This window comes from Plasmodium falciparum (assembly GCF_000002765.6).
Source record: "Plasmodium falciparum 3D7 genome assembly, chromosome: 13".
In the NCBI taxonomy this organism is placed as follows: Eukaryota; Apicomplexa; class Aconoidasida; order Haemosporida; family Plasmodiidae; genus Plasmodium; species Plasmodium falciparum.
In genome coordinates this window covers 2,280,140-2,294,936 of record NC_004331.3, presented here as the reverse complement: position 1 = coordinate 2,294,936, position 14,797 = coordinate 2,280,140, and the positions used below count along the sequence as shown (strand labels likewise).

The 14,797-nt window shown below is 19.3% G+C and overlaps 4 protein-coding genes across 4 annotated transcripts; 1 reads left to right on the top strand and 3 right to left on the bottom strand.

The window, feature by feature from the left end:
• Positions 1 to 802: 802 nt before the first annotated feature.
• On the bottom strand, positions 803 to 3,040 carry PF3D7_1357800 (T-complex protein 1 subunit delta; the record flags this gene model as incomplete). Its single annotated transcript, XM_002809038.1, has 3 exons — positions 803 to 2,245; positions 2,435 to 2,565; positions 3,025 to 3,040. The coding sequence occupies 3 exons, from the start codon at positions 3,038 to 3,040 to the stop codon at positions 803 to 805; spliced, it is 1,590 nt and encodes a 529-aa protein (XP_002809084.1).
• A 1,686-nt stretch (positions 3,041 to 4,726) lies between these two features.
• On the top strand, positions 4,727 to 8,717 carry PF3D7_1357700 (U3 small nucleolar RNA-associated protein 21, putative; the record flags this gene model as incomplete). The annotated part of the gene is made up of 4 exons (XM_001350252.1): positions 4,727 to 8,057; positions 8,153 to 8,229; positions 8,345 to 8,434; positions 8,559 to 8,717. 4 exons carry the CDS (start codon positions 4,727 to 4,729, stop codon positions 8,715 to 8,717), a joined length of 3,657 nt encoding a protein of 1,218 aa, XP_001350288.1.
• A 516-nt stretch (positions 8,718 to 9,233) lies between these two features.
• Positions 9,234 to 10,124, bottom strand: PF3D7_1357600 (conserved protein, unknown function; the record flags this gene model as incomplete). Its single annotated transcript, XM_002809037.1, has 4 exons — positions 9,234 to 9,295; positions 9,449 to 9,513; positions 9,716 to 9,769; positions 9,946 to 10,124. The coding sequence occupies 4 exons, from the start codon at positions 10,122 to 10,124 to the stop codon at positions 9,234 to 9,236; spliced, it is 360 nt and encodes a 119-aa protein (XP_002809083.1).
• A 600-nt stretch (positions 10,125 to 10,724) lies between these two features.
• PF3D7_1357500 (DNA helicase, putative) lies at positions 10,725 to 13,445 on the bottom strand (the record flags this gene model as incomplete). Its single annotated transcript, XM_001350250.1, has 1 exon — positions 10,725 to 13,445. One exon carries the CDS (start codon positions 13,443 to 13,445, stop codon positions 10,725 to 10,727), a length of 2,721 nt encoding a protein of 906 aa, XP_001350286.1.
• Positions 13,446 to 14,797: the final 1,352 nt, after the last annotated feature.

Sequence of the window (14,797 nt, the reverse complement as noted above, 5' to 3'; positions counted from 1 at the left end):
TAATTAATATTTTTTATCTTAAAAAATAATTTAAATAAAAATGAAGTATAATTTTAATAATATATATATATATAACATATATATATAGAGAGAGTGCCAATATAATATAAAAATGTAAAGGAGAAAAATATTATGGAAAAAAATATATGTTAAAAATAAAAAAAAATAAATAAATACAAATAATTATAAATAATTTTCATAAGCCAAATTATTGTCAAACAAGTATTAATGTATATACGTATGTATATATATATATATATTTTTTTTTTTTTTATATTAAATTAATACATGTATACAATAATGCTTAATAATTTTTGGTGAAAAAATAGAACATAAAATATTATAATAAATATTATATATATATTATATACATATGTATTTTTTATTTTTATTTTATTTATTATTTTTTTTTATTCTGTAAACTTCCAATTATGTATTAATAAAAATACACACATCATATTATATAAACCCTTATATATTCCTACATATGTATTTCTTATATATATTTAATTAATAAAAATATAAAGTGATATTATATTATCACAATACAATCTCCTATTTATATCTCATATCTGTAATATTATTATAATTTTTTTTTATCAAAACTTGTGTTTTTTGTACATACATAAAGGAAATAATATATATATATATTATAAAGTTGTTTTCTATTTTCTATTTTTTCTATTTTTTTTTTTTTTTTTTTTTTTGTCCATATGTATGTAAAAAAGTGGTCATATATACATATATATATCATTTATTTTATATATATGTTTTCATTTATTTATTTGATTATTATTTTTGTTTATCTACAAATAACTGTGTCATCAATTTTAAGAATCATCATAACTGTTTCGGTTGCCAATTTAATTGCTGTTGATGTAACTAATAAAGGTTGTATGACATTTTCATCAATCATATTAGAAATGGTACCAGTTCTGATATTAATACCATGATATTTATGACCTTCTGCGTGTTTATTTCTTAATTCTGTAACAATATGAAGTGGTGATAAACCTGCGTTTTCTGCTAATGTATAAGGAATTAATTCTAAGGCATCCGAAAATGCTTTTACACATATTTGCTTTGATCCCTTTAATGTATTAGCCCATTGATACAACTTTTGAGATAATTCCATTTCAGGTGCTGCACCACCTGGTAATACAGCCTTTTCCTTAATCAAACTTCTTACTACACATAATGCATCATGTAATGATCTTTCTGCTTCATCTAACATTAAATTATTTGAAGCTCGTAATAAAACTGATATAGTGTTTTTTGACTCTACTCCTGTTATTTTTACTATTTCTCCATATCCTACTGATTCAGTTGTGACATTTTCAGCATATCCGAGTTTATCGGATGTAAAATAATCCAAGCTAGCTACTGGAATACAATTACAAGTTTTGGATATAAATTCAATATCTTCTCTATCTATATCTTTTATAACCATAATTTTAGCTTTTGCTAAAAAGTCCAATGCTAAATCATTTACAGCATCACGTAATATACTTTTTTGTATTATTAATAAATTACATCCTGTGCTAGCTATTTTTTTTATCATTTTACCAATAATTAAACGTTCTTCTCTTAATAATCTATCCATACTATTATAATCTTTTACTACAACCGTATTGTCCATATCTGTTTTAGGCAATGATAAGCAAAATTGAATTAATCCAATCTTTGCTTGAGTTAAATTCTTTAGACCTTGGGCTTTTTTACTTATTTTATTTCCTGTAAAAATTAATCCATCTACAATTTCGGTATCTTCAATAGTACCTCCTAATTTTTTTACAATTCGTACATTATTTAAGTCCACATTTGTATCTTTGTTAATGTCTGTAATTTTTAATATGACATCAACAGCAATTGGTGCCAATAAAGATGAATTATAAGATACAACCTTTGAATTTAATGATGTTATTGCATTTTGTATTAACATATTTTTATCATTTAAATCTATAGGTATAGACATTTCTCTTAATATTTCTTCACTTTTTAATGAGGCTTCAAAAAAACTTTCAGATATTTTCTGACAATGTATATTTTTATCTAATAATGATTTGCATACATTTAAAAACGAACCACACATTACTACAACGGATGTAGTGCCGTCACCTGCCTCTACATCTTGAGCTTTACTCAGCTCAACAATCATTTTCGCTGTTGGGTGGGCTACAGCCATTTCTTTTAAAATTGTAGCTCCATCATTAGTTATAATAACTCCCCCTTTACCATCTTCAATCTATAGCAAAAATTCAAAATAAATTATAACAAAAAAAAATATAAATATATATATAAATATATATATATAGCACCATATAAATTATATATTCATATTTCAATTGATATATTATTTTTATAAATAAACAAATTATTCACACACAAACATGCATATATATATATATATATATGTACATATATTTATTTGTACCATCTTATCCATCCCCTTAGGCCCTAAGCTCGTTCTTGTGACATCGGCAACGGCCTTTGCTGCTAATATATTTGTTAGCCTCACATCGTTTTGCTTTTCATTTCTATTTAATTTTTCTGTGTTTTTATTCTCTAAACAACGATAAAAAAAAAAAAATATATATATATATATTATATAATACAATAAAACAACATATAGTTATATTACATTTTACATATGGGAATAATAAGGAAACTTATATTTTTATATAGTAGAATATAAAAAAATATATATATATAACATAAATACATAATTTGTGTAAATATTTCACGAATATATTTTTCACCCATATTAAACACATATATTAATATATAATTATATGTTATATAAAATAGTGGTACAAATATTATATATATACTAAGAGATTTTCCTCTATATATTGATATATATATACATATATTTTTATAAAATTTTATAAAAAAAATAAAATAATTAATCGTATTTTTTAATTTTTTTTTAAATCAACATGTTATTTCATATATACATATATATATTTCTTCTTTTATATATTATAATAATTTTATGAAAATATGTTATCATATTATTCTTACTTGCTACTTCTGCCATTTTCAACACAATATAGAATATGGTTTATATTTTTGTACAAATATTTATCAAAAAAAAAAAAAAAAAAAGGGAACAATTATAAATATAAAGAAAAAAGTAATTGAATTATATATATATATATATATATATATAAAGACTAAATTAATATAGATTTTTTTTCTAAAACATAAAAATTATGAAAAAGAAAGAAAATAAATAATTTCGTTGCTATATAATTTATTATTATCCCTTTTTTTGTTCATCTCGAAATTTAACAAAGAAAAATATAAATATATATATATATATATTTATTTATTTATAAATAAATAAATAAATAAAATATGAAGAAAATATTTATAAAATAAAAATTATCTAAGAATTAAAGTATCTTCCTAAATCCACCATATTTTAAAGTGTTTAATAATATTATAATAAAATATATATAAATATACATATGTTTATATATATATATATATATATATATATAATATAGGTAATTGTATTATAATAAATTATATTAATTTATTTATATCAATAATATAAAATAATAATACATATATATATTAATTATATCATATATAATAATATATATCTATAAATTATATATATACTTTTTACATATTCAGTATACAATTTTTTCCTTATCCCACAATTCAACTATATGTTCAAAAATTTTAAATATTATTTTAAGTATATTTTTGTTAAAATATATGCTTGTTTTTTTATTTTTTTTTGGCGAATTATTTTGAACATATTTTGAAAATTATAATATTTTATAAAAGCAACAACATATATAAAATTAAAAAAATATTATTAAAAAATAGAAAAACAAAAATAATGTAGAATAAATATATACTTATTAAATTCAATATTATAACATTCCACAAAATATATTTATGTATTATAATATATATATATATATATAATATATAGCATAAAATATATACCTTTCTTATGTTGTTTTTATATAATCCATTTTCATTTTTGTTTGGTTTTTTTTTTTTTTCTTCATAAATGTGAAAATATAATGTAAATATTTATATTTATTTATATTTAATTAAAATGAGAAAGAAATATACCAAAACACAGAATTTATAAATAATAAAATATATATATATATATATATAATTAAAATTTTAAGGACTATTCATTTTATTTTTTTTTATTAATGTAAAACATATTATATATATAAATATATATTGTGACAAATTTTAAAAAAAAAATTTGGGAAAATATTTCAGAGAAATATTATATTATATAATATTTACTAAGAAAAATTCACAATATAATATACAATAAAAAATAAAAGTATCTATTTGTGAATTTATTTTAATTTTTAATAATTTTATTATTTTTTTTATATTGACATAAATAATTAAACTTATATGTAGATATATTTATTTTTGTGTTTTATTATTTATTTCACTGTTTGATAATAAAAGTTAACAAAAATGTTTTTGTGAAGATATATACGAATCTATTAAATATATATATATATATATATATATTATATAAAGTGGTAGATTTTTCCTTCCGTTTTTTTATTTTTTTTACTCCTTTGCGATTTTGTTGAAATATTATTTGTAGTATCAATAAAAATAAAAGTGTAAAATTATCAAACTAATTATTAATACATTATAATAGCGCGAACAAAAAAAAGAAAGAAAAAAAAAAAAAAATATAATAAAATAAAATAAAAGAAGAAATATGGGTGTAGAGAAAAATATTTCGATGCCACTAAAACTTAGTGAAGTGTTTTGTACTGATGAAAATAATATTAAAGAATACAATAAAGGGAAAAATAACAATATAGATATAATAGAAAATGTAGAAGACTATAAAGAAAAATCCAAGCAGATATTGAATAAATATAAAATTACTGAATTTAATAAAAAAATAAAAAGTGATCAAAATATATACGAAAAAAAAAATAAAAGTATAGACGATGAATATATAAATGATAATCGTGTAAATAATGGAAATATAAAAGAAGAACATCAAGATGAAAATATATATACTGAAAAAAACTATAAAAACATTATTCCATCCAAAGAAAGTAATTTATTAATAGCCAATGGAACTACAGGTATAATTGTACACAATGGTATAATGTGTTTATCTATGAAAGGTATTCAACCATTTATTATTACTAGCGTAAAAAATTCATTTTGTGTATATGATCCTCACAAATTAAGGAAAGCATTTCTTTCAGAATATTTTTTAGAAGATATAAAAAACTTATATAGTACAAACAATTTCGTTTATGTAATATTTAAAAGACAGGTATATAAAATAAATGATAATGGAAATAAGAAAATTTTTTCTGACCATCATAAATATAATATTATTAATATATTAATTACATCGGATTATTTATTAACATACAGTACAAAGGAAATAATTATATGGAATGATAATAATGATAGAAATGATTTTACTCAAAGTGACACAAATAGCGAATTATCCGATAATGAAGAAAAAAAAGATGAGAAACATGTTAAAACGGATAATAATACGAAGGGGAACCCTAATTCTATAAATAAGAATAATTATACAAATGATAATGATAGAAATCTTGATAATAATAAAAATGATCCTAGTAATAACAAACGTAATGTTAAAAATAATAATAAAAAAAACAATATTCAAGAAAATATGCCGAAAAAAAGTGATTATTTTTATAAATCAATCAATTTATTTGATAATTCATCGGATGTTGAAATTAAAAGTGTTATTCATCCAGAAGGTTATATAAATAAAGTTATTATAACTACCAACGAAAATAAAATATATTTATATAATATTAATAAGGAAAAAATAATTCATGAATATAAAGCAATAAATATTTTATGCCTAAATGAAGAAAAATATATTAAAATAATAACACCAACATTAAAAAATGAAGAACTTTGTATTATTACATCATCCAATGAATTATATATACTAGATATTGAAAAAGATCAAATTGTATATACCAAAAATATACATATGAATGATGACTTTGTTAGTTGTGTTAGTTTTTATACATATCAATTTAATGATGAAATGAATTATATTATATTAATAGGAACTGAAAATGGCAAACTACTTATGATTAATTTGAAAAATAATCAATATTTTATAAGGAGGGATGTACATGATTATGTAAAAACTATATTGGTATCAGGTCAAGGATATATATATACATGCGGATATGATAATAAAATTCATTTATTGAATATAAATAAAAATAATTTTACATTAGATATTATAAAAACTAGAAATAGTTGTATTGGAATAGTTAATAATATCAAATATTTAGATGATGAAAATCATAAATTAATTGTCTCAGCAAATATGGAGAATACAAAAGAAGGAAATTTATTTATTATAAGTCCGCATAATCCTGAACAAAATAAGGATTTCTCATTGAATAAAAAACTTAATATTTTAAATACTACCATAATAGATTTTGATATTAATATAAATAGACATTATGACTGGAATAATATTTTAATTTGTTTTGAAAATTCAGATCGTATATATTTAGCATCATCTTATAAAAAAACAATATCTAATGAATTTTTAATATTACCTAATTCATATTCAAATAAAAGACAAAATAAAGAAAAAGTAAATAATGAACCATTTTTAAAAAATGAAGAAAATGTAGAAGAAGATAATAATGCTGATTTAGAAAATGAAGAATATAAAATATATAATGAATATGAAACTTATCAAATGCTTCATTTAAAAAAGCAAAAATATGCAACATCTGTATTAATATCATCATGCGGACATATAGGTATTGTTGGATATAATGATGGAGAAATTCATTCTTTTAATATACAATCTACAACATATAGAAATGAATATAAATTAAATAAATATTCTATTTCATCTAAAGCTCATATAAATGGTAATATATTAAAATTATATTTATATGGAATTAATTATTTTGTATCTGCTTCCAGTTCTAAGGAAGATACATGTTTAAGAGTATGGAATATATATACAAGCGATTTAATTTATGTTTATAATATAAAAAATGAATATACTAATTCAGTAGAGGATATTCATATTGTCTCATTTTATCATTATAACATACTTACGGCTGTTTGCCTCTCAAATAATCATACATTAATTTTAGATATTGAACAAAAATGTATTACAAGAAAATTCCATTTTGCATTTCTCGTAACTAATATAATTTTTAGTAAAGATAATAGGTTAATTTTCTTTGCATTACAAAATAATACATTATTGATATATGATATTATTTCAAATACATTTGTAGATTATTTATTATTTAAAAATTCGGTTACGTCAATGGTATATGATGATATTTATTTATATACAGCACACAAAAATTCTTATAATTTTGTATATAGTTTTACTAACAAAAATTTATTCAATAAATATAATTATTATGTTAGTGATTATAAATCTTTTCATGCTATACCAATAGAAGTATTCTCTGATACTGAAGATGAAAAAAGTTACAATATAATGAATATAAAAGATTTAATTAATATGAATGAACAAAGTGAAGATAACCTTAACAATAATATTAATGAAAAATTATCAAAACATGACGAACCAATAAATGAAAGTGAAAAAAATGATTATGTAAATATAATGGAAACGTATACTTCAAGTGAAAACCAAATTAATAAAAATTTAATAACCTTATCAGGTTTTAATATATCAAAAATTGCATACCTTATTTTCCTTGATAAAATAAAGGACAAGTGTAAGGTAGAAGAAAATGTTAAAAGAAATGATGAAATTCCATTTTTCCTTAGCACAAAATTGGATAAAAATATTGAATATAAAGATGATAAAGAAGAACAATTCTTGCAGAATGTCACAAATAATTTGGAAAATAAAACAAGTGAACAAGAATCCCAACAGCAAGATGAACAAGAAGAAAATCAAGAGAGTAATGTTGAAAGTAAAGAAATTGTAAAAAGTAAGCACATAGGAAAGAATAGTAAAATTCAAATACCATCATCAAAATTGCAAGAAATATTGTCCAAAAATGAAGAATCCTATATAAGTAAATTTAAAATTATAAAAATAAAATAAAATAAAATAAATAAATATGAATATATATACAATTTTATGTTATTATTAAATTTTTTTTTCTTACAGAGGTTTTGAAATACTTCAAAAGTCTATCGCCTTCCGGGATACATTATAATATATTGTGCTTAAGTACAAAAGAAGAGGTTAGTCATTTATATATTAATTATATATGCATTCTAGTAGAATTATAGAAACATTATATATATATATATATATATATATATATATACAAATATATGTATTTATTTTTTTTTGTAGTTGGAAAATATGATGAATTTTTTCATTTACCATGTTAAGACAAATGATAATGTTGATTTAATCCAGGCATATTTATTTATATTTTTAAAGGTAAGACAAAAATATGCAGAAAAAAGAAATTATTACACTTTAAAAATATATACATATATATATATATATATATATGTAAAAATATAAGAAATCAAATTTTAATAATTTTTTTTTCCATTTATAGGCACATGGTAAAAAAATTATGAAATCCAAAGAAAAGAAATTAAAGAATACTACAAAGGTATTACTTCAAGAAATTCAAGGATGTTGGTCTAACATCAACTTCTTATTTGAAAATATAATTTTTTTTATTAAATTTTTAACAAATATACAATTAGAATAATTCAAAGAAACATTAATTACCATTTAATTATGTTTATATATGTATATATGTTAATATTTATTTCACTGTGAATAAAAATTCTTTCTTTTTTTTTTTTTTTTTTTTTTTGGTAGTAAATATATAATATTTTTTTAAGAACTTTATATATCCATTACTTTTTAATTTTGCATTTGTTTTTGTTTAGTTCATATATAAACAAAAAAAGAAACATAAATTAAAGGAAATATTATAAAATTATCAATTATTAATTAAGGCATAGAAATATATAAAATTATGCAAACGCAAATATCTATAAATGTTGTAATTTATATATGTGTGCTATGATGAACATATGTAACAATATATATAAATCATTTAATATACTTGAATTTATGTACATATGAAGACATCTATTAAAGAAAAATTAGGTGATATACTAATTTAAAACTAAAAAACAAAAAAATGAGATATGTTTTTATTGGTCAACAAAAGGGAAAAAAATTATATACAAAAATATATAAACGCTTTTTCATATATTTAAAGCCTAAAGGAGTCTTCATTGTTTTCTAATAAATTATTTTTCATGAAATTATGATGTACTAAAAAAACAAAACAAAACAACATATAAATATTTTATTTTATTAATATGGATTTATATTTACAAGAGCAATTATATATATGCAACACTCATATATTCTATGTATAATATATATATATATATATATATATATTTTCTTTTTTTTTTTCCTTACGTTGCTGTTGTTCGTTGTCAATTACTCGTTGTATTTCCATCAAATCATAATTCTCTGGATTAAACCTATAAAATAAATAATTGTAGTAAATTAAATATGTCCTATCTATACAGAATAATATGTAATTAGCTAACCATAAAAATGTGTGTAATTAAAATAAAAAAAAAAAAAAAAAAAAAAAAAAAGAACATAAAGAATAAATATACAGCTAAAAATAGCTAGTTCACAAAGACTTTATATGTAAAAAAAAAAAAAAAAATTGGCTACTTGAAAACTTTGGAATTTTGCATTTCAATTTCAATTAATGGTTCATCCTTATAACTGAATTGGTAAATAGAAAAGAGATAAAAAAGATTACATATATATATATATATATATAGTATTTATAATAATTATATATAATATAAAAATTTTTATGACATAAAGTAATATATATATATATATATATATAATTATATATTTTTTTTTATATTTCAATGGACTTTTCATTTTCTAACTCAATTAACTCTAATTTGTAATCCAGATTAAGAAATTTGTCTTTTTTTTGTTTATTTTCAATAAGATGAATCAATTTTCTACAATTATCATTATATGTTCCACACGGATTATACCTTATACTAATTTTTTTTATGTATGCCAGAAAATTGACATGGGGAAAAAAGTTAAATTTTGGCATTATATTAAAAAGGCAAAAAGAACAATATTAAATATAATTAATATAAATTCAAAAATTAAAATGCGTATAAAAAAAAAAAAGTTTTTATAAATTAAAAATTATTCATAAAATTATTTTTAAGTGTATTTTTTTATATATACATAATATTAAGAATGTATAAAACATTTTTTATTATATCATATATATATATATATATATATATCAGCATATTTTACACAAAAAAAAATAAAATAAAATAAAATAAAATAAAGAAAAAATAAAAATTTCAAGTGTATAATCATAAATAGAAATAAAATAAAATCAAATAGAGGTATTTATTTTTTAAAATGTCAGGTAATTTGTAATTCTTTTTTTTTTTTTTTTTTTAAATTCCTCTTAAAATAACAAAAACAAAATATATATTAAAATTAGATGTGAAATAAAAATAAAATAAAATAAAATAATATAATATAATATATATTTTTTTTTTTCCATTTCATAATTTACTTTATAAATTTCTTGTAATATATATTTTTTTTTTTTGATGCTTAAAAAGTTTTTATACTTTAAAAGATGTATACACATATATATTACCATATATGTGGAACTTTATTGTAAGCTTTAATTTATCTCTGTTTTGTATTTTTTACTTAAAAATTTTAAGGTTGTATTAGGAGAATCGTTCATTGGGCTATCGTGATATGATCTCTTATTAATGTTGTTATTCCAAGATTTTTCTACAGATTCATTACATTTATTAGCTGTAAAAAAATCCCTTATATCTCTATTTTTCTTTTTTGGAGAGCTGTTGTGAAAAGTACCATGCTCAGATGATTTTCTACGAACTTTTGGTGTAGTAACTAATGAAGTGGGATATGATTTATTTGTGTCATTAGTTAAATCTACCATGAACTTATCGAATTTATTAACTTCTTTTACATTTAATGAATCTTCTATACCATTTAGTGCAGTTGTCAATGTATTCCATTTTCTGTTAATAATTTTCCAGACTATTTCATCAATAGTATTTTGTGCAATCAAGTAATGAATGTTAACTACATCATGAGCTGTTCCAATTCTGTGTGCACGGTCTTCTGCTTGTATAATTTGACCAGGTACCCAGAAGAGTTCTCCAAATACTACTGTATTCGCAGCAGTTAAGTTTAAACCCATACCACATGCAGTTATAGATAACAGAGCGATTTTAACATTATCATCATTCTGGAAATTTTTAATATAAATTTCTCTTTTTTCCATAGGTGTTAAACCGTCTACACGTATGTAACTACATTTTTGTTCCTTCAAAAATGTTTCTACTTCATCCATTACTAACTTATGATGACAAAATAATAAAAATTTAATATCTGCATCGATTAAATAAGATATATATTCTTTAATAGCTTTGACTTTGGCATAACCTGTTATTTTAAATAAATGAGAAATGGATAAATTTTCATCATCCCCGTCTTCTGATTTAGAATTACTCCAATTAGATAGATGTATATTATCTATATCATGAAAGTTAATATTTTTTTTGCTTTCTAATTTTTTATAGTAGTTTAATATTTCTGATAACTCTTTTTGTGGTATTTCTACAGGTATTTTAGATCTTAATTTATCTGGAAGTTCTTTTAAAACGTCTTTTTTTAATCTTCTAATCATTATGGTATTAGTTAAGAATAAGTGTAATTCTTCTGTATGTTTACATCCCACATATTCAATTTTTTTGGTATATAAATTTTTATCTTTAAAACAATATCTATCACAAAATTCATGATAGTTAAAAAAATTGGGCATGATACTAGATATTTGTTCGTATAATTCAGAAGGTTTGTTTAATGCAGGAGTTCCAGATAGCAAAACACATCTTTTTGCATTTTTTATAATTGGAGTTATAACTTTTGTTCTTTTGGAAAGAGAATTTTTTAAATAATGTGATTCATCACAAATAATACTTTTATATTTATCTTGATATTTATCATTTTTAGTTATTAATTCATATGATATTATAATCATTTTAGTATTAGAAGGAATATCGGTTTTTCCATTCTTAACAACACATATATGTTCTTCTCGTATTAAATGTGATAACCATCTCAAAGCTTGATCTTTCCATTGAAATCTAATAGAAGATGGACAAACAACAATGAATGGCCAATCATCTTTATAAAAAGCCATTAATGCTAAAGCTTGTAATGTTTTACCTAGACCCATTTCATCACCTATTAACACTCTTCCATTTTTTTTTAATCCAAAAAATACACCTTCTCTTTGAAAATTTCTTAATTCAACACTTAATTTTTCACCTAACAAATGATCTAATTTATCATAATGTTGTTTCGTATATGAACACATAGTATTAGTCAAAATATTTGCAGTAATTTCTGATATTCTTTGTGGTTCTGAAAATTTTGTATAATTTTTGAAACATTTTAATAAAAAATTTGGTATGGTATGCACACCACCTAAAATAGTACATTTTTCTTTTAAATTATTTAAAACATATTCATACTTTTCTGCTTCAAATGTTATGCAAGTATAATTATTAATTTTCTTTAATGTAGGATTTAATTCTGATATTATTTTAAAAAGATCTTTTGAAATAAAATTTCTAAAGCTTACAAATTTTTTATTATTATTATCTTTTTGAACAATTTTAAAACTATCATCACTAAATATTTCAAAAGCAACAATAATATCAAATTCTTTTTTTTCTTCTGGTTGGTTATATGCATTATTTATATCGCTCATTACTTTTTCTTCATAATTTCTATATTCACTACTATTCATATTATGGAACTTTTTTTTCTCTTCATTTGTGTAATTAGTATCAACACTGCTTTTTTCAAAATTGTTGTATGAATTTCTATTTTCAGAATAATTATGTTTGTACGCAATTTTACTTCTATTACATTCATGTGAATAATTATTTATATTTTTTTCATTATTATAATAATGTGGACTTTTAACATTATTTTCGTTTATTCTATTATTATTTGTACATATTTCATTATTATTCATATTAGCATTCCTATCATAATTTTCTTTCATTTTATTATTATTTGTATATTGTTCGTTATATATATTAGGACTTCTAACATTATTTTCATACATATTATTGCTATAATTATTATTTGAATTCTTTTCATTATTATAATGGTTATTATTTGCCATGTTACTGCTATTTTTTTTGCCTTCCTTTTGTAAAACATAATTTTTAAAGTCCAATAATGAGCCTGATGGACTTTCCAAACTTTTCACCCAAGTAACATAGGATTTGTGCTTTTCAAAAACTTCTTCGAATGTCTTTCCATTATATTTACCGAAATTAAATACCTCCATATTGTCATATTTTTTTTTTATAATAAGAGGGGGATAATAATAATAATAATAATAATATGTATATATTATATATTTTTTCTTTTTTTATGTGGATAATAAAAAAAAAGAAAAGAAAAAATATATATAATTATATTTTTATGTATATTATAATATATATATATATATATATATATATTTATATATACTTTAATTTTTATTTTTATATACAAATATAATGAGTATATAGTGTTTATTCATACATATTTAATTAAATCCTATTTTTCAATAAACATATCATAGAAAATAAAATACCCTTTTGTATATTATAATATATATAATATATATATATATTTATATATTTATCTATTTATTTATAAATTCATTTTATATTTATATTTTATTTTTAATGCACTTAATACTTGATGACAATATTATTTTGTTATGTAAAAGACATCCACATTATAATATTATTATAAAAATGTTATAAATAAATGATTTATAGCTAAATAAAAATCATAATTTTTCATGATATAATATATAATATATATATTATAAATATATATATATATATATATATATATTTTCATATGAAATATTTAACATATATATTTATAAAACAATTTATTTTATTATTCATTTTTATATGCAAATTATTCATACAATAATTTGGGTATTTTTTTATACCTTAATTTTTAAAACCGAGTTAAAAGTGATTATTTTTTAATATGGATATTTAAAAAATATTTTTATCATTTTAATTAATTAATCTCTTTTTTAAAATATAATATTTCTGATTTTTTTTTCTATTTTTCTTCTAATTTATGTATTTTTTATTTTTTATAAAAAATATATGTATATCACCCAAAAATCAAAATTGATATAATAATATTATAACTTCCAAATTATAAGAAATGTCAAAGCAATAATAAATTACATAAACTAAAGAAAAAATTATGAATAAAACTGCAAAGATATATACGCAATATATATATATATATAATTTATACATTTGAACCATGCATACATTTTTATATTCTCCTAGGTTTTTAAAAAAAGATAACATAGAAATAAAATCCATAGGAAAATGAATTTATGAATTTATATGAATGTGTGTAAATATATATATATATATATATTACACATAATTAAATCACGTAAAAAAAAATTATATAGGGAAAAAAATTTTATCAATATGTGTATCCCATTTTTTAATTAATCAAAAATATTATAATATTATTAAAATAAATAAATAAATAAAATATAAATAAATGAATGTATAAATAAATAAATAAAAATATATATATATATATATATATATTTATATTTATATTTATAATTGAACCAAAAAAAATAAAGTATACAAAATTTTCCTT